Source organism: Podarcis vaucheri (assembly GCF_965113315.1).
Source record: "Podarcis vaucheri genome assembly, chromosome: 1".
Lineage (NCBI taxonomy): Eukaryota > Metazoa > Chordata > Lepidosauria > Squamata > Lacertidae > Podarcis > Podarcis vaucheri.
The window spans coordinates 3766264-3786545 of record NC_138759.1 but is presented as its reverse complement, the minus strand read 5'-3'; the positions used below and the strand labels follow the sequence as shown (position 1 = coordinate 3786545).

Here is a 20282-nt window from a genome sequence, read left to right as displayed (position 1 = left end):
TTCTCTGAGCTTCTGGGACCTTCTGCATTCAAAGCAAGTTTTCTGACACTAAATGCTCTGGTCAGACCTCACCTGGAGTACTGTGTCCAGTTCTGGGCACCACAATTCAAGAAGGACACTGACAAACTGGAACGTGTCCAGAGGAGGGCAACCAAAATGGTCAAAGGCCTGGAAACGATGCCTTATGAGGAACGGCTAAGGGAGCTGGGCATGTTTAGCCTGGAGAAGAGGAGGTTGAGGGGTGATATGATAGCCATGTTCAAATATATGAAAGGATGTCACATAGAGGAGGGAGAAAGGTTGTTTTCTGCTGCTCCAGAGAAGCGGACACGGAGCAATGGATCCAAACTACCAGAAAGAAGATTCCACCTAAACATTAGGAAGAACTTCCTGACAGTAAGAGCTGTTTGACAGTGGAATTTGCTGCCAAGGAGTGTGGTGGCGTCTCCTACTTTGGAGGTCTTTAAGCAGAGGCTTGACAACCATATGTCAGGAGTGCTCTGATGGTGTTTCCTGCTTGGCAGGGGGTTGGACTCGATGGCCCTTGGGGTCTCTTCCAACTCTATGATTCTATGATTCTATGAAATTATGGCCAATCTCTCTGTGTGAACAGAGGATGCTGCGTTATACAAAGCCAGACTCTTTGTCCACCTAGCTCAGTGTTGTCGACTAACTTTTGCCCCAAACTTACCTGGAGAGATACCGGGGGGTTTGGTGCATAGTTAAACTATGGAACTCACTGCCACAGGAGTCACTCCTGGCCACTAACCTAGAAGGCTTTAAAAAAGAGAATTAGGGAAATTTATGGAGCAGAAAAAGGCTATTGATAGCTATTAGCTACGATGGCTCGGCTCAAGCTCCATACTTGGGGCAGCAATGCATTTGAATACCAGTTTCTGGAAACCGCAGGTCCTGTAGCAGGGAGTTCCAAAGGTTCGTTGCACATTGCGCAAGACAGCTCTGTTTATTTCCAACGCACATGAGCACATGTTCAGTGAGTGGCTACTAGCCACAATGGCTAGGCTCTCCCTCCACAGTCAAAGGCAGCAATGGTTCCGAATGCCAGATGCCAGGAACCCAGGAAGGGGAAGATGCCTCTTGTGCTAATAACAATAATAATAATAATAATAATAATAATAATAATAATAATAATAATAATAATTTATTATTTATACCCCGCCCATCTGGCTGGGCTTCCCCAGCCACTCTGGGCGGCTTCCAAAAGAATATTAAAATACTGTGATACATCAAACATTAAAAGCTTCCCTGAACAGGGCTGCCTTCAGATGTCTTCTAAAAGTCTGGTAGTTGTTGTTCTCTTTGACATCTGGTGGGAGGGCGTTCCACAGGGAGGGCACCACTACCAAGAAGGCCCTCTGCCTGGTTCCCTGTAACTTGGCTTCTCGCAGGGAGGGAACCGCCAGAAGGCCCTCGGAGCTGGACCTCAGTGTCCGGGCTGAACGATGGAGGTGGAGACGCTTGAATCCTGCTTGTGGGTTTCCCATAATAGACATCTGGTTGGCCACTAGGAGAACATGATGCGGGACTTGATGGGCCTGGGGCCTGATCCAGCATGGCTCATCGCAGGTATTTCAGGTTCCTGCTTAGAGGTGTTTTGCTGCTGTTGTTGTTGAGTGGGTCTGTGCATTATGTTAAGTAACATAAAATACTCCTTCATGGATCACTGCCTTGTCGTGGCGAAGGGGCTTGAATGACTCAGAGAAGCTATGAGCTATGTCGTGCAGGGCCACCCAAGATGGACAGGTCATAGTGGAGAGTTTTGACCAAAAAGCAGAGACATCACCTTGCCAACAAAGCTCCATATAGTTAAAGCTCTGGTTTTCCCAGTAGTGATGTATGGAAGTGAGAGCTGGACCATCAAGAAGGCTGATCGCCGGAGAATTGATGCTTTTGAATTATGGTGCTGGAGGAGACTCTTGAGAGGCCCATGGACTGCAAAAAGATCCAACCTCTCCATTCTGAAGGAAATCAGCCCTGAGTGCTCCCTGGAAGGACAGATCCTGAAGCTGAGGCTCCAAGACTTTGGCCACCTCATGAGAAGAGAAGACTCCCTGGGAAAGATGGAGGGCACAAGGAGAAGGGGACGACAGAGGTCGAGATGGTTGGACAGTGTTCTCGAAGCAACCAGCATGAGTTTGACCAAACTGTGGGAGGCAGTGGAAGACAGGAGTCGGACACGACTAAACGGCTAAACAACAGAACCCCAGTGCAGGAATACAACCTGTCACCATCCCTTCCCTTTGCTGATGGACTTGTGTCAAGCGGTTGTGGAATTTCAAGCTCTCTCCTCCTTCTCTTCTTTTTAATTCTCTTTGCAGAGTCCCGGAGCACCTTGTGAAAAGCATCACTTGGCAGACCCTCCAGGCAGTGAACTTTTGCCACAAGCACAACGTAAGTCTTGCTGTCAGCACAACCGACCTGCAATTCCATTTCCCCTACCATCTGTCCTCCCTAACCCTGTTTCCTTTGGCTGCCAGTGCTGGCGTCACTCTGCAAGCGATCAGATCGGACCTCTGGCAAGAGCAGCCTGCCCACCCGCTTGCAGCCCCCTGGGGTGCGAAGGAAGGGAGAAGAAAGGGGTGGGGCCTGCTAGGGATAGGGGGAGAAAGTTGGCGCTTTGCATTTAAAGGGGGGGGGGGTTACCTAAGTCACACATTCCAAAACAATTCGCAGACGGAAGCAGGTGCCCTTTGAACTTTGCACTTCTCTGAAACCTTGCAGTGTAGCCAAGTATTTTGTGCGAAATGCAGATACTAGGAGAAAGCCTTCATAAAAATGCACACATTATTTTAAAAAGCATGCAAAAGTGCGTTGTTTTGGGGGGGAATTGCTTTGCAAAACTTAGCTTGTTGGACAGAATTGCTTACAAACTTGTGTATATTAGAAACCCACACCAGAATGCTGATGAATTCTCATGAGGATGGTGTTGTGGTTGTTTAAAACAACAACCACAAACTGTTCTGGGAATGTGGAGAACAAAACTTAAGATTCTTTGAATATTGTACACCACCTTGATATTTTATGATATGGCAGTACAGACTGCCTCTATAAATAAATACTTTTCTCATATGTTAGTTACAGGGGGGGAAACTATTACAGTGTGGAATGTTTCTGTTTATTACCATTTTTCTTCCTTCCCCCTACAAATAAATGTGGGCTTTTCAACATAATAATAATAATAATAATAATAATAATAATAATAATAATAATAGACAGGCCCAGATTGCATCAAGGGCCAGATCCTAACTGGGGTCCCCATTTGCCACCCCCAATTTTAAATAAGGTGAAGCCTCTAGCTTTCTACTTGTCACATTGACAGCTCTTCCTTTGTTTCCAGTGCATCCACAGAGACGTGAAACCAGAGAACATCCTCATAACCAAGCATTTTGTCATCAAACTCTGTGACTTTGGCTTTGCTCGCATCCTCAGTAAGTGCCTTTATTTATTGCTACCATTTCTGTCTCTCTATCTGCTAAGCGACTGGGCATGGCTCTCCCTGCATCTATTTTTCCTATATAATCCTTGGAATGTATTAATAAAATTCAGCAAAGGAGGAATATATCAGGAAAGGGAGGAGCTCCTCTGGCGAGCTTGACCCTTCCGGGGCGATTGTTGGATAGATCACCTTTTGTGTGTGATTCTCATCTCCTGCTCCCACCCTCCCTTATCCAGCTGGGCCCAGCGATTACTACACAGACTACGTGGCCACTCGGTGGTACCGGTCTCCTGAGTTGCTGGTGGGGGACACACAGTACGGCCCCCCCGTGGACGTCTGGGCCATCGGCTGCGTCTTTGCAGAGCTGCTGTCTGGGATCCCTCTGTGGCCGGGGAAATCGGATGTGGACCAGCTTTACCTGATCAGAAGGACGTTGGGTAAGTCCTTGAGAGGTGCCAAGGAAACAGAGAGGCGTTTTTCTTGACTGCAGCTGGCTACAATCTGTCTCACTCTCCTCTCCGTGGTAATTGCCGTGGAAGGTAGTGGAACTATAGCGGAATAAAATGCAATTATGGCCTTCGTTTCCATTTGCAAATGGATTTTCGCCGGAAGCAAATAACCCAGAAATGAGAACTAAACCTGCATTATATTCCACTATGGCTCCAGAAGAGGGTTTTATGACGTGTGAAAGCTCACGCGTCATGCGAAACGTAACACGGAGGGGATGATCGTGAGTGTCAGTTTGCATTTCTTAGTGCAGAAAGTATTGATCTGATGTGTAGAGATCTTTCCTATTCTACTTAATTCAAGAGGGTTCCGGAAGCTTCTCTGTGTGAGAGAAGCAGGCAGAAAGTTCATGATTGTTTGGGTTATATACCTTCAGAGAAACTGAGTACAGCTGGTTAAAACTGGTTCTCTTCTCTCTTTATAAAAGTAAGGCCAGAAGGAGCCGGAGTTTCACTTTCTCTTTCTGTCTCTCTTTTCTGGCAGTATGCTGAGTGTTAAGGTTTAGACTTATTATAAGTTAAGTAACTGTAAGTTTGTTAAGTCTGCTGCAACTGGATTTCTTAGGGACAGTGCCAGTCCTGAATGTATTGGATTTGTGACCATTATGCTCATTTGCCTTCAGTAGCAGTAAAAGCTCTGCTGGATGAAATTGCCTCTGGTCTATTTTGGGGGAATCCTGCAATGTGTTCAAGTTTTTACTCTGCTAACTATACAGTGAAATCTACTCTGGATCACTATTGAGTAGACTTCCATTGACAGTGGGCCCGAAATACACTGCCATGGGAATGCAGCCTGAGGTGTTCCCCGCATGGCCCATTTGGAATATCTCCTGCACAACCCCCACTATAAGGCACAGGACTTGCACGCTGTTTTGAGAGAGACAGGTTGGCCAGGGAGAAGACTGTTGGAAAGGGTGCATGGAAGTGTAAGACAACCATGGAAGATGGAGAACCCAGCCTCCTTCCCTCTTCAGCAGGCTGCCAAGGTCTTCTTTGTGATCACTGCCTTAGCATTTGGGTTTTCACAGTGCAGGCTAATGTGGGAATTGAGTTGGAGGTCAGAGGTGGCTTCTTCCATCCAAGGACATCAGCACAGCAATGGGGAGGAGTTGTGGTGGACCGTGTGGCCACCCACTCTCCTCCGGGGGTAGGGGACGTAGTCCCGTGTTGCCCGGGGGATCTTGGCCACGTCAGCAACCGGCCAGCCAATCAGCTGGCCAGGGGGCGTGGCCAGGGCCATTTAATTAGAGGTGCAAGCTGGAGGGCTTATTCTATGGCTCGCTTCCTCAATCTCCCACCCTCCTTCCCTATTTTGCAGGTTTTAGTCATTGGCCTTGCTATGGACCTTGGTTGGTCGCCATTGAGGGGCCTGGTACGAATTTTTCCACTTGGCAAATTGGCACAGTCCATTTGGATTTCGCCTGCCTCGTAGCAATGGTCACAACTTTGTTGGGGTTGTGGTTAGGCATTGTTTGACCTTGTGATGGGGGAGGGGAGGTGTGGCCATCAACTACCCCTCCAAGCTGGAGGGTATTCCGTTCAAGGAATCCGGGGGTGTGGATCTTGTCCGAAGCCCTGTTGGGGGCTAGGGCCTTGACATGACCCCGACGGGAACATCAGGGGGAGCTCGAGTTGGTCTGCATCGACGGGGCTCCACCTTCCGGTGGTTGACCCTTACCGGACTCCCTGCACATCGGGCAGCTGTCAGATATAGTCAGGTCCATTCAATGCCTAAGCCAATGCTGCTCACATTCTGTAATCAATAAAGCTGTGGCCAATATTTGCCCAATAACATTAATTCAATATTTGTGTCCTTGTGTGTGTTAGTGCCACACTAAAAGACTGAGATATTACAAATGCAGAACAAATGCGGATTTGAGTGTGATTCGATTTCCTTCTTCTCCAAAGGTGACCTCATTCCCAGGCACCAGCAAGTCTTCAGCACAAACCAGTTCTTCAGCGGGGTGAGAGTTCCAGACCCAGAAAGCATGGTGAGAAAGCCCCCGCCTTGCACAAGTCCTGTTGCAAACAAGACACAGGAGGCTCCTCCGCTTCCTAGGTTTTTAAGGCCTTTTTGGGTCTCCAGGCAAAGGATTGCTTTTTTGTTTTCGGCTGCTTGGAGATGAGGCCCATTGTCTGGGAACTAGCGACCAGCTCAATGGAATGGCTGGCTCCTGGATGTGGTTTCGGAGACACGTAGACGCTGGCAATTGGGACATCTGCGCCCGCATTTCAGTGGTTGGGAGGGAAGGAACACTCTTGGAAACGGAGAAGAAAATTGAAGGTCTGCAGGTCCAAAGGGGCAAGATGGGCGCGTCTGCTTTCTGACCTGCCCAGGGAGCGAGTTCTTCTTCAAATATAGAACTATAGCCGCTCTGAGCCCGGCTTTGGCTGGGGAGGGCGGGATATAAATAAAGTTATTATTACCATATTTTTCGCTCTATAAGACGCACCAGTCCACAAGACGCACCTAGTTTTTGGAGGAGGAAAACAAGAAAAAAAATATCTGAATTTCAGAAGCCAGAACAGCAAGAGGGATCGCTGCACAGTGAAAGCAGCAATCCCTCTTGCTGTTCTGGCTTCTGGGATAGCTGCGCAGCCTGCATTCACTCCATAAGACGCACACACATTTCCCCGTACTTTTTAGGAGGGGAAAAGTGAGTCTTATAGAGCAAAAAATACGGTATTATTATTATTATTCAGGTTTTTTGAAGTGGGAAAAAAACATGAAAGGGGGGAGGGAACGTCTAAGCCAATGAAGCTCATTATTTTGTCCTCCTTTCCCCCCAGGAGCCTCTAGAAATGAAATTCCCAGGCATTTCCTACTCGGCCCTCGGACTCATGAAGGTGAGCACATACCGTGGTTTTTTGAGGCTGGGCCAGGCTTCTACAGGCTGCTTTGCATACAGAAAGTCCCAGGTTCCGTCCCCAACAGCAGGACGAGATTTCAGGCTTACCATCCACATTAAAATGCACTAGCATTTTGAGACGGCTCTTTTGCCTTCATACCTGCTTAACCTTCTTTACCGAAACCCAGTTTAGCAAGTTTAACCATCCATTTCCATTTCGTTTGCCTAACGCTCATTGGAGAGGGCCATTTGGAACTCGCTGCTTTGCACGCCAGTTCCGCTGCCAGCTTGCAATTAAGTTGATGATTGACCAAGCCCTCAGCAGTCTTTTTCCCATTTCTTTTTTATATAAGCAAACCAGGAAAGGGGAGTAAACAAGTGGAACTTGCAACGAAGCATTCACAGAGCGGAGTGTTTCTGCTCGGCCGCTCCATTTCAATCATCTCCCAATTTCCCTCTCCCTTCTCCCCCAAAGTCAGCTCACATTCTATGCCCACTAAGTACTGCTGTTGATCAATCTCATATTGAGTTTTTGGCAAATTTACAATATGGGGGATAAGTGGAATTGGAGGTGCTTCATTCTTAAAGTACCTTGAGATTCTTATACCACTCGTCTCCAGGTGTTCTCTACATTTGTACACCGCAGCCCCCGGACCTCTTTTGAAGCAAGCGGCTGCGGAGAGAAGCGATCTCCCCGCAGCCGCTTGCTTCAAAAGAGGTCCGGGGGCAGCAGGAAGCGCTTCCCGCTGCCCCCGGACCTCTTTTGAAGTAAGGGGCGGTGGGGAGAAGCGATCTCCCCGCCGCCCCTTGCTTCAAAAGAGAAGACCCGCTGTCCCCGAGGCAAGCTTCGTTTTGCGAAGCAAGCCCATAGGGAAATTCGTCTTGCGAGGCAACTCGAAAACGAAAAAACCTTTCGTTTTGCAAGTTTTTCGTCTCGCGAGGCGTTCGTCTTGCGGGGTACCACTGTATATATGTTCATAACTGCATATCTAAACCACATTTCTGAAAACCCCACAGAAAAAGTCCTGAAACCATTTTGTCCCTCCCAAATTGACCTCATATATTTCTCTGCAAGGTCGAAGGAAAATGGAAAAGGCTCCCCATTGTATGTTCACAAATCCTGTTTCATGGGTATGTCTGTGTATGAATAGGGTGTGAGGCTGTGACCTGGCTCAGGAACTAAGTATTTGTCATTACAAAAGACTGGCCAGGCTCCCCAGGGTATCCAGTCAAGTAACCATTAACAGGTAAAATGCCAGATAGGAGATAAACAATGCACTCAGATTTCTGTTGTAGACGGCCTTTTCTGTGATGTAGGTATGATGTATCTGGGGGGTGGTCTTGGGCTACACCCCTTCTGTGATATATGTATGATGTTTCTGGGGGTGGTCTTGGACTCCAGGGCAGGCAATTAAAAATGTCTATATAATGGCGGACACACCTTTGTTCTGGGTCCTCTTCCTTCTCCTGCTTCTGAAGGAGGCACCCTGTTGCAACAGTTCAATAAAGATCAAGCTCACGAGCTGCTTTGCTCCTCAATGTTCTCTGCTTGGCCTCTGTTATTTTCTCTGACCGATGGAGAACCTCCAAAGGACTCTATCAGGGCTCTTGTGTCCCCCATAAGGGAATAAGGGCAGATTTTTGTTTATTATACCATTGTGACACCTGGTGGGCCAAGGTGAGATCAGGATTTCAGGTGGTGGGCCACTGGTCTGACCCTGCAGGGCTGTTCTTACATTCTTAACATAGGAAGCTGCCTTATACAGTGGTGCCTCGCAAGACGAAATTAATTCGTTCTGCAAGTTTTTTCTTCTTGCGAGTTTTTCGTCTTGTGGAGCACGGTTTCCCATAGGAATGCATTGAAAATCAATCAATGCGTTCCTATGGAGACCGTCCGGGGACAGAGGGGACCTGTTTTAAAGCAAGGGAAGGGGCAGCGGGGAGAATCGCTTCTGCCCGTTGCCGCCCCTTGGTTCAAAAGGGGTCCGGGGAGAGAGGGGAAGGCGCGCGCGCCTTCCCCTCTGTCCCCGGAGATTGCGGGGCTGGCAACAGGGAGAAGCGATCTTCTCCCCACTGCCCCTTGCTTCAAAAGAGGTCCGGGGTGCGGGGGCAAGCTTCGTTTTGCGAAGCAAGCCCATAGGGAAATTCGTCTTGTGAAGCAACTCGAAAACGAAAAAACCTTTCGTCTTGCGAGTTTTTCGTCTCGCGAGGTGTTCGGCTTGCGGGGCACCACTGTATTGGCAGATGTGATTAGTCCATCTGCCTCAGCAATGCCTGGGAATTCAGGCAGCCAACAGTCCCAGGCTGGAATTGAACCCAGAACCTTCTGTGCGGGGGAGCAGGCACTGTTGCCACTGAGCTACGCTTGGTTTGTGTCTGCATCCTCCAGACTCTGTGCTTTTTTCCCTTATCACAGGGCTGCCTCCACATGGATCCTGCGGAAAGGCTTACTTGTGAGCAACTCCTGCAGCACCCCTACTTCGACAGCGTCCGAGAGGTTGAGCTGGGGAGGGAGCGAGAGAGATCCCTCACGCGGAAGCCAAACCGGCCCACGCGGAAGCACATCCCCGGGGTAAGAGGCTGCTCAGATATTTCAGGGGTCTCAGGGATCAAATTGCACGACGGCCAGGAACACCCTCCTGTTGCAGGCCACCCAAGTCCCTGCTGAGCCCTGCACAGGACCCCCAGATGTCTTGACCCTCAGCTCCATCTGGTATGCAGGATGAGACCCTCCCTGCCCGCAGACTGTCTCGCCAGAGTGGTGCATGCTCTGGTTATCTCCCACTTGGACTACTGCAATGCGCTCTACGTGGGGCTACCTTTGAAGGTGACCTGGAAACTACAACTAATCCAGAATGCGGCAGCTAGACTAGGGACTGGGAGTGGCCACCGAGACCACATAACACCGGTCCTGAGAGACCTACATTGGCTCCCAGTACGTTTCTGAGCACAGTTCAAAGTGTTGGTGCCGACCTTTAAAACTCTAAATGGCCTCGGCCCAGTATACCTGAAGGAGCGTCTCCACCCCCATCGTTCTGCCTGGACACTGAGGTCCAGCTCCGAGGGCCTTCTGGCGGTTCCCTCGTTGCGAGAGGAAAAGCTACAGGGAACCGGGCAGAGGGACTTCACGGTGGTGGCACCCGCCCTGTGGAACGCCCTCCCACCAGATGTCAAAGAGAAAAACAATTACCAGATTTTTAGAAGCCATCTGAAGCCATCCCTGTTTAGGGAAGTTTTTAATGACTGATGTTTTAATGTATTTTTAATCTTTTGTTGGAAGCCGCCCAGAGTGGCTGGGGAAACCCAGCCAGATGGGCAGGGTATAAATAAATAATAATAGTAATTATTATTATTATTATTATTATTATTGCCTGTGCACCTTTGGAGAATTGAAGACGTGGCGGTTTCTTAATGGCTGTAGCTTGGCCAGGTCCTTTTGCACAGGATAGCCCAGGAATTCCTCTGCAGCTGGCATTTCTCCCTTCATATCCCAAATAATCAAAATCTGCAATTTATTAATTTCTAGGGTTTAGGGGGGTCCCAACCTCAAAACTATAGTGATACTTTTACCGGCATGGGTGGTGCCAGAGGTCAGCAGGACTGGGTCTAGACTAGATAACCCTTGTGGTACGTCCCAATTCTTTGATTCAAATTTACAAACTTGGGGCCCGGATCCTGCAGGGATTGCCTGAACCCTTCTATCCCAGCTTGATCCATGAGCTCTTCCACAGGAGCTCCTTTGGTCATTCCCCACGTTGGTGAGGCTCATTTCACAACAACAATAAACGGAGCCTTTAGTTATTGACCCAGTCCTGTGAAACTCCTTGCCAACAACAGAGACTCAGCCGAGGACAATTCAGGGGCCAGGAGAAAGCAATCTTCAAACAAGCCTTTGGCTGATCAAACAACGTATGGCCTTTTAAATGTGTCTTGGAAGCTATCGCTTTCGTGATATTATGCTATGTACAGTGGTGCCCCGCAAGACGAATGCCTCGCAAGACGGAAAACTCGCTAGACGAAAGAGTTTTCCGTTTTGGAGGTGCTTTGCAAAACGAATCTCCTATGGGCTTGCTTCGCAAGACGACAATGTCTTGCGAGTTCCTGCTGGTTTTTTTCCTCCCCCCTTTTTCTAAGCCGCTAAGCCGCTTATCAGCTGATCCGCTCAGCAGATAAGCCGCTAAAAGCCGCTAATAGCGCTAATCCGCTAATCTGTCAATGGGCTTGCTTCGCAAGACGAAAAAACCGCTAGACGAAGAGAATCACAGAACGGATTCTTTTCGTCTTGCGAGGCACCACTGTATCTTGTGCTTTTAAGTTGTAAGCTAGCCTGTGATCTTCAAATGAACATACATTTTTATTATTAAGCAGGTGTCTTCTGTGCCAAACGTTGAACACCTACTGGAAATTTTTCTATTTTGTCAGGCCTGTGTTTAATAATGCATCTTTCTACAATAATGCATCTTGCCACCTTTTTAGTTACGGTATATGGTTTTATTGAATGGTTCTATTGTCGTAGACCACTTTGATTTTTTTATGTATAGTGGTATACAGATATTTTTCTTTAAAAAATAAATTCAAAACAAGCACCACCAAAAAAGGGTGGATCCAGCCCCCAGCTGCCCGTTCCCCTTTGTGTCATTTTCAGAACAGTTTGCATTGTTGTCCTTTGCTAAACTGAAAAGTGGATGGTCAGCTGCCTGCAAGTTACTCTTTATTCTCTCTTCTTAGTTACAGTACCTGCCCCAGTTAACCAGCAGCAACATTCTACCTGCTTTGGATAACAAGAAGTACTATTGCAGCACAAGGAAACTGAACTACCGCTTCCCAAACATCTAAAAAAAAATTAAGTGTGGGTGTCATGGCTAAGCCGGATTTACTGCGGACAGCCTCAGCGCATTCCCAGCCTTGAAGTGAGCTTGAACGGATATTATTCTGTTGGTGCACAATGGAGCGAGCCGTGAAATTACCGTGTTAAGAATGGCAAAGCTTTAGAAAGAAAATCTCTGCTCCGAGAGACAAGAGAGTCAGCTGAAGGTCTGGAACTTCATGTGACTCGGCAGAAAATGCATCTATTTAGGACTTTGGGGGGGTGGGTTGGGGGGCAGGATAATTGTGATTGCATCAGTTTGCGGTTCTCAAGAGCTCATCATGTGTACTGTGGGGGGGGGGCGGAAAACTCTTCTGCCTGTTTGGGAGCAGATGGGAGTGGAAGCGGGGGGTAGGGGGTGGGATCCAGCTATGCCAAATACATTTAATTCACAAAATCCCATGGTGTCAAAGGAGGGAGAACTTCCGTTCTCATGTGTATTTGTAGTTAATAGCTCAGGCTGGTTGATCCTGCAAGACGCAGTCAAAGATGCAAAGAGCTCCGATTCTGTGAAATCTTGCCTCAAACACAGATCTCCCAGCAGGGTGGTTAGAAATCAACGTCTTTCCTCTGCTTTTAAACGTGTAAATTTCTGTTTGTCTCTTTGAATATGATACTTCCTAAAAATAATAATAACCTGGGTTTAAATGAAACCTCCATGGAATAAGCAAGCATGTTTGCCGAAATATAGGATTCGGTTGCAAGAGATGGAGACACGTTATCGCACATTAATAGGACCGGGGGGGGGGGGAACCCTGACTTTCGAATTCTATAGTTTAGAAATTATACAATTAGTCATGCTTGTATTTATTATTGTGAATTTCCTGCTGGACCCTAGAGATGCTCTGTTGCCCACATGGTGATCCGACACTCCCAATGTTATGCCCTTCAACTAACTTTGCCCTGCAAATCCTTCAGTTCTTGTAGTGTCTGGTACTGTGCAGACCCAAGCAGGATGTGGCCCTTCTATTTTCCATCTCCTGGAGAAACACTGCTTTGCCCAGTCCTTGCTGCAGAAACTCTGATGGAAACACACTGGTCCTCTGGACGTTCAGAAACTCCCATCAGCTCTACGCAGACTGGCCAACAGCCGGGGGTCTTGGCAGTTGTGGCCCCAACATCTGGCGAGCCACAGATTTTACCATCCCAGCTGCATGCTTACTTGGAAAGCCCTACTTTGTTATTTCTTTAGTATCCTTGAATGGAGAAGAAGCAACAACAAAAAAGAAATCTGACTGTGAATAGACACAATTTTGGGCTGTATATAGCGACCAGGTATCACGTATGCTGGTTCAGGGAACAAATGCAAAATTCTCTTTTCCTGGTGACCTAGATCAAGGGTCAGCGAACCTTTTCAGCAGGGGGCCGGTCCACTGTCCCTCAGACCTTGTGGGGGGCCAGACTAGATTTTGAAAAAAATAATAATGAACAAATTCCTATGCCCCACAAATAACCCAGAGATCCATTTTAAATAAAATCACACATTCTACTCATGTAAAAACACACTGATTCCTTGACCGTCTGCGGGCTGGATTGAGAAGGCAATTGGGCTGCATCCGGCCCCCGGGCCTTAGGTTGCCGACCCCTGATCTAGATTCATTTGAATGGATGGGTAGAATTCACCTTCTCCTTCAGGCCTCGCTCCTGCCTCATCTGCAAAAGGCAGACTGTGATTAGGGGGTTTCTTCTTCCAGGGCTGCGGTCGTACGTAAGGAGAGTGTCATGGCTGCCTTGGCAACGACACCCTCTCCAACAGACAGGTCCAGCTGGAAGAAATGTGTACCTATGTGTTGTGCTTGCAAGATCAGCCCTCTGCAAAATCCGCTGGTATCGGAGCTGCTCCATAGAAGCTGTAGCCAAGTTTTGCTATGCCATGTTTCTGGCAAACGACTACCAGATTTTGCCTGGTATAAACCAATGTCTGTAACGCTTGCGTAGGAAACAGTAAACTGCATATTACTCTGAGTTGTTTCTAGTTCATTTCCACCCCACCTATCCCGCTTACGTTACTCTGTAAATTGCCATAATCTCCTTGATGATGCGAGAGCATCAAAGCAAATATTTTTGGTTTGTCTAAGCCAGGCATAGCCAAACTTGGCCCTCCAGATGTTTTGGGACTACAATTCCCATCATCCCTGACCACTGGTCCTGTTAGCTGGGGATGATGGGAGTTGTGGTCCCAAAACACCTGGAGGGCCAAGTTTGGCCATGCCTGGAAGCAGAAGGGGACAGGGGGTTAAGATGACTTTGTACTTTAAAAAATCTCTGGAAGAAGTACAGAGTTCTCTGCAGGAATCTAATTGACCTTAGATTGCCCAAACCTCCAGGATTTAGCACCCAAAGTTAACATATTCAACATCAAAAGAGCTCTTCAGAAAGTGGCCCAGGGGTGTTGTAGTCTTGATTTATGGAAGGGGGGGCAGTAGCTTAAGGACATATCACACGCCTAGCATTGACCAAGCTGTAGCATCACCTGTTAAGGAATTCCCAAAAGCAGAGGCCTCCCTTGAGAGGCTGGAGAGCGGAGGCTCTGCAGAGACAGCAGTGGGCTGAGCAATTCTCCACCTCCACAACTTCCACAGGTTTAAAAAGACTATGAGGCCCAATGAGGTGGCAATGCCTTTAATCCAAGTCCAGTTCTAGCTGCAAGCCTGGCATTGATTGCCGGAGGCTCTGAGCAGTGGCTTCCTTCTCTTTTATCCCAGGTAGGTCGCTCAAAAACAAATATTCCAGATTACTGTAAAGAAGAAGAAGAAGAAGAAGAAGAAGAAGAAATATTCAATTTAGCAAAAGCTGCTGACTGCACTGGAAGACAGGCACACATTAAGCCCGCTATTCACAGATGCCCTTTATTTTCGTCCAACCAAATTTATATACTGCTTGATTGTAACATAACCTCCAAGTCAGTGGTTCTCAAAGGGTGCGGCAGGAGAGGGTGGCAAGTGTGGTGGGAAAGTTCAGGGACAATCAAAGAAGCATTTTAACATTTTAGTGTAGCGCAGGACCAAAATGTTTTTTTTATTTGCAGAATATTGATAGACATCTTTTCAAAACGTGACCAAGAGCTGGGCATGTTTAGCCTGGAGAAGAGGAGGTTAAGGGGTGATATGATAGCCATGTTCAAATATATAAAAGGATGTCCCATAGAGGAGGGAGAAAGGTGGTTTTCTGCTGCTCCAGAGAAGCGGACACGGAGCAATGGATCCAAACTACAAGAAAGAAGATTCCACCTAAATATTAGGAAGAACTTCCTGACAGTAAGAGCTGTTGGACAGTGGAATTTGCTGCCAAGGAGTGTGGTGGAGTCTCCTACTTTGGAGGTCTTTAAGCAGAGGCTTGACAACCATATGTCAGGAGTGCTCTGATGGTGTTTCCTGCTTGGCAGGGGGTTGGACTCAATGGCCCTTGTGGTCTCTTCCAACTCTATGATTCTATTCTAAGAGCATCACGTGGCCCTGACGAAAATCCTAGTTGCGTTTTCCAACACCAATTAAAAAAATTGATGCGGCAGGAGCAAATTTTTACTCTGCAAGTGTGTCTCCCTTATCCCCTCCAACAATTTGGCTTGGGGAAAAACGCCTTTCATGGTAGCCAAAGGAAGGAATTTTTGGAGCTTAACTGCAGCAGGGAGAGGGCTCCTGTAAGTCACCTATATTTTCCGTTGGTGGTTGCGAGAACAACAGGGTTCATGATGCAGCAAACACGCTTGCAGTGTGAAATGCAGGGCTGCCCTTGGCGGCTATGCATACCTGAGCTTATGCAGCGCAATGATCCCTTTGTCCGTGACATTCCCGCAGGAAATGATCCACAGGCGCAGGAGGCTTCTCTGCAGGTTGGGCGTCTGGCTCAGCCGCTGCAAGCACTCATCGTAGATGTACATGCACTTGCAAAGCCGGATTTCCTCCACGTGCTCCAGGCCGTCTGAAACAGGCAGAACGTCAAGGAGGGGGACTTGCAACACACAACCGGCCTGAAGATCTACAGTTTTTGCCCATGCAAGTGATAAAATCTCCTTGTGGAGACTTCACCACCTGAGAAAGGGCTGGGTCTATGTTCCTCAGTGCGACCTGTATAAGCAGGCAATGATCTAAACCAGATTTCAACAACCTTTTTGGACCAGTTGTGTACATTTCAATTTTTTGTGAGTGCTGGTGGACAGGGGTGTGTGGCATATTGGGAATATTGATGGACCAAGCTGGTTAGAGCCAGGGTGGTGTAGCAGTTAAGAGCGGTAGTCTCGTAATCTGGGGAACCGGGTTCGCGTCTCCGCTCCTCCACCTGCAGCTGCTGGGTGACCTTGGGCCAGTCACACTTCTTTGAAGTCTCTCAGCCCCACTCACCTCACAGAGGGTTTGTTGTGGGGGAGGAAGGGAAAGGAGAATGTTAGCCACTTTGAGTCTCCTTCGGGTAGTGGTAAAGCGGTATATCAAAGCCAAACTCTTAGTGTTTCAGCTAAAAGGTAAAGGTAAAGGGACCCTTGACCGTTAGGTCCAGTCGCCGACGACTCTGGGGTTGCGGCACTCATCTCGCTTTATTGGCTGAGGGAGTCGGTGTACAGCTTCTGGGTCATGTGGCCAGCACGACTGAGCCGCTTCTGGCGAACCAAAGCAGCGCACGGAAACGCTGTTTACCTTCCCGCCAGAGCGGTACCTATTTATCTACTTGCACTTTGACGTGCTTTCAAACTGCCAGGTTGGCAGGAGCAGGGACTGAGGAACAGGAGCTCACCCCGTCGCGGGGATTTGAGCTGCTGACCTTCTGATCATCAAGTCCTAGGCTCTGTGGTTTAACCCACAGCGCCACCCGCGTCCCTAGTGTTTCAGCTACTTACCCAAATAATCGAATCCCTTGGCCATGATGCAAGATTCTGTGGCATTTATTGACTGTATCTTATATTTCCCTAATGGTCCCGAAGGGAGTGCGTTGTAATCTTGCTGCCATTTGTCCAAGCCTTGGTAACGCACAAGTGCCCCGCACCGAAGGAGCCATTCCGAAGCGGCTCTGTCTGGGCCCACGGCCTGGATCCGCTCATAGTCCACCCTGTAAACAAGGAGGGGCAGCTGGTTTTAAGGAGAGTTTTGTTTTTATTTTGCAATCCTCTTTTAAAGGCATTCAGGTTGGGTGGCCATTAGCACCTCTTGTGGGAGTGAGTGCCACAGGTTAACGGTGCGCTGGGTGACCCCTTACTTGCTTTGCCTTCTGTTACTGGGCCCTGCTAGGCCTATGTAATGTAAATAAGTGTAAAATGATTCAACTCAGGGCAAGCAATAATTTCACATATATGCTTTTGGGGTCTGAACTGGCAAGTGACCTGGGATTTGTAGTAGACAGCTCAATGAATATGCCAACTCAGTGTGTGGCAGCCGTAAAAAAAGACCATTCCATGCCTAGTGATCATTAAAGGTAAAGGACCCCGGATGTTTAAGTCCAGTCAAAGGCAACTATGGGGTTGCGATGCTCATCTTGCTTTCAGGCCAAGGGAGCCAGTGTTTGTCCGCAGACAGCTTTCCGGGTCATGTGGCCAGCAGGACTAAACCGCTACTGGCGCAACAGGACACTGTGACAGAAACCAGAGTGCACGGAAATGCCGTTTACCTTCCCGCCACAGACGGTACCTATTTATCTACTTGCACTGGTGTGCTTTTGAACTGCTAAGTTGGCAGGAGCTGGGACAGAGCAAAGGGAGCTCACCCCATTGCAGGGATTCGAACCACCGACCTTCTGATGGGCAAGCCCAAGAGGCTCAGTGGTTTAGACCACAGCGCCACCCGCATCCCTATCTAGGGATCATTAGGCAAGGAATTGAAAATAAAACTGCCGGCATCCTAATGTTTGGAATACTGTGCAAAGTTCCGATTGCCTCACCTCAAAAAGGATATTGTAGAGTTAGAAACTTTTCAGGAAAGGGTGAGCAAAATGATTAAGGGGGTGGAGGGACTCCCCTATGGAAAGGCTGCAGCGTTTGGGGGTTTTCAGTTAAGAGAAAACGCAAGAAAGGAGTCACACAATGGAAGTTTACAAAATTATGTGTGGCACGGGGAAAGCAGACGGAGAAAAGTTTTTCGCCTTCTCCCTCAGTGCTAGAACTCGGGGGCATTCAATGAAGCTAAATGCTGGAAGACCCAGGACAGGCAGAAGAAAGGGCTTCTTCACACGGCACGTGGTTCATCTTTGGAACTGCCTGCCACAGTAGGCAGCGACGGCCACCAACCTGGAGGGCTTTAAAAGACAAATGGGTTTCAATTCGCAGCGTCCTTTGTGGGAGCTGATTTAGTTGTTCTGGCCAGCACACTTACTTGTTGAAAACAGCATTAAGCCATCCCCAAAAACTCCTGCCTGTGTCCCAGCAGGGCTGCCTCTTTAATAAGCCCGTCCGACGTGTCAAAGCTCCAATCAGCATCATTCAGCTTCTGAAAAAGACACAGCGGCGGTTAAGCGGATTCCCGCACAAAGAACACACAACATTTGTCGGCAGGTATAAGCATGACAAATAAAGACGACCTATTAAGGGATATAGTTACAGATAGGTAGCCGTGTTGGTCTGCCATAGTCAAAATAAGAAAATTCCTTCCAGTAGCACCTTAAAGACCAACTAAGTTAGTTCTTGGTATGAGCTTTCATGTGCATGCACACTTCTTCAGATATATTAAGGGATATAAAACGCTAATAATAATGATCCTCAGCATTTGTATAACTCATTTCAAGGATTCAAAAAATTCATAGGTTGTCTCGCTAAATGCTTAGAACAGGTTTGTGCGACAATATAACAACTGGTAGTCTTTAATATGCCACAAAACAGTACTTTTTGCAGCTGAGCTGAAGTTTCCTACATTGAATAGATCCAGATTAAAATTTAGGCCCTAATGAAATCAGTGGGGCCATGAGCATAGCCAGGATTTTAGTTTTTTTTGGGGGGGGGGCAGAACCACAGTTTTCTATGTATTTTTATTGATTTTTATTTATTTATGAGGGGGAGAGCTGCCTTTCCCTGCCCCCCTCCCCTTGGCCCATGAGTGGGGGACGTTTGCAATGACTTAATCTCACCGATCTCAAAGGGAACTAGTTGCAATTTGCTAGGTATGGATTTACCCTTTGGGTTCCTTCCAATTCTACCATCCTATATGACTCCAGGCAAAGAATGGAATGTGTGCTTTTATTTAAAATGCATCTCTGGGTTATTTGTGGGGCATAGGAATTCATTCATTCCCCCCCCTTCAAAATATAGTCCGGTCCCCCACAAGGTCTGAGGGACAGTGGACCGGCCCCGTTTGCTGACCCCTGCCCTAAACTATAGCTTGTTTAGCTTATACGTAAATCTGGCACCGAACTGCAGACCGACGGGTAACATCAAACAATGACGTTTCTGAACGCAGGTCGCTTTGCAAGATGCAAGTCGCTTTGGGGTGCCTTGGGCAAGACAAAATAGCAATAGCAATAATAATATGATGGTGGTGGTGGACATGTCCTGGGAAAAGAGGACTTATAGCAACAGCAACAACAACTTGCATAAGCAACAACAACCATTTGCATAGACGACATTTCTGAACCCAGGTCGCTTTGCCAGATGCAAGTCGCTTTGAGCTGCCTTGGGCAAGACAAAATAGCAATAGCAATAATAACAGGATGGTGGTGGTGGACGTGTCTTGGGAAAAGAGGACATATAGCAACAGCAACAACACCAACCATTTGCATAAACGACATTTCTGAACCTAGGCCGCTTTGCCAGATGCAAGTCGCTTTGAGCTGCCTTGGGCAAGACAAAATAGCAATAATAATAATAATATGGTGGTGGATGTGTCCTGGGAAAAGAAGGCATATGGCAGCAGCAACAGCACCAACAATTTGCAAAAACAACGTTTCTGAACCCAGGTCTTTTTGCAAGATGCAAGTTGCTTTGAGCTGCCTTGGGCAAGACAAAATAGCAATAATAATAATATGGTGGTGGGCGTGTCCTGGGAAAAGAAGGCATATGGCAGTAGCAACAACAACAACAACTTGCATAAACAACGTTTCTGTACCCAGGTCACTTTGCAAGATGCAAGTTGCTTTGGGCTGCCTTGGGCAAGACAAAATAGCAATAATAATAATATAATGGTGGTGGTGGACATGTCCTGGGAAAAGACGTCATATAGAAACAGCAGCAACAGAAACAACAACTTGCATAAACAATAACAACGATTTGCAGAAACGACGTTTCTGAACCCAGGTCGCTTTGCAAGATGCAAGTCGCTTTGGGCTGCCTTGGGCAAGACAAAATAGCAATAGCAATAATAATAATACGTAATAATAATAATAATAATATCATGGTGGTGGGCGTGCCCTGGGAAAAGAGGACATAGGGCAGCAGCAGCAGCAGCAACAACAACAACAACTTGCATCAACAGCAGCCATTTGCATCACGAGCAGCCCCCACTTGCCTGCTCGCCTCCCCCCGGAGCCCCCGGGCGCCGCCTTCTTCTTCCTCCTCCTTCCCGGCGCTGCAGGCCCTGGCGGCGGGGCGAGGGCGAGGCGGAGGCCGCGGCGTCGGCGTGGGGCCGGGCGGGCCTGGCTCCTCCTTCTTGGGGCGGCGCCTGGCCGGGAGGGAGGCGGCGTCTTGGGGGCGC

General features: G+C 48.0%; 2 protein-coding genes across 3 annotated transcripts in view; one reads left to right on the top strand and one right to left on the bottom strand.

Moving 5' to 3' along the window:
* CDKL1 (cyclin dependent kinase like 1) overlaps positions 1-12332 on the top strand; it is a 30668-nt gene extending 18336 nt beyond the window's left edge. For both annotated transcript variants that reach the window (XM_082219176.1, XM_082219177.1), the window contains exons 5-11: positions 2340-2412; positions 3359-3449; positions 3694-3894; positions 5872-5954; positions 6754-6810; positions 9229-9384; positions 11541-12332. In XM_082219176.1, the coding sequence (XP_082075302.1) occupies positions 2340-2412; positions 3359-3449; positions 3694-3894; positions 5872-5954; positions 6754-6810; positions 9229-9384; positions 11541-11648 (769 nt within the window). In that variant the 3' untranslated portion in view covers positions 11649-12332. The remainder of the gene's footprint in view (positions 1-2339; positions 2413-3358; positions 3450-3693; positions 3895-5871; positions 5955-6753; positions 6811-9228; positions 9385-11540) is intronic.
* A 1953-nt stretch (positions 12333-14285) lies between these two features.
* Positions 14286-20197, bottom strand: DMAC2L (distal membrane arm assembly component 2 like). The gene is made up of 5 exons (XM_082219980.1): positions 20097-20197; positions 17976-18089; positions 16511-16719; positions 15429-15600; positions 14286-14416 (listed from the first exon to the last, which is right to left on the bottom strand). The coding sequence occupies exons 2-5, from the start codon at positions 18080-18082 to the stop codon at positions 14302-14304; spliced, it is 603 nt and encodes a 200-aa protein (XP_082076106.1). The 5' UTR covers positions 18083-18089; positions 20097-20197; the 3' UTR covers positions 14286-14301.
* Positions 20198-20282: the final 85 nt, after the last annotated feature.

Bases quoted from the DNA above. Each gene is read 5' to 3' on its own strand.
- DMAC2L (XM_082219980.1), bottom strand. From the start codon at position 18,082: ATGATGCTGATTGGAGCTTTGACACGTCGGACGGGCTTATTAAAGAGG. The intron at 16,720-17,975 runs GTAAGTGTGCTG...CCTTGTTTACAG, and splicing joins CTTAATGCTGTTTTCAACAA to GGTGGACTATGAGCGGATCC. The intron at 15,601-16,510 runs GTAAGTAGCTGA...TGCCTGTTTCAG, and splicing joins CAAGGGATTCGATTATTTGG to ACGGCCTGGAGCACGTGGAG.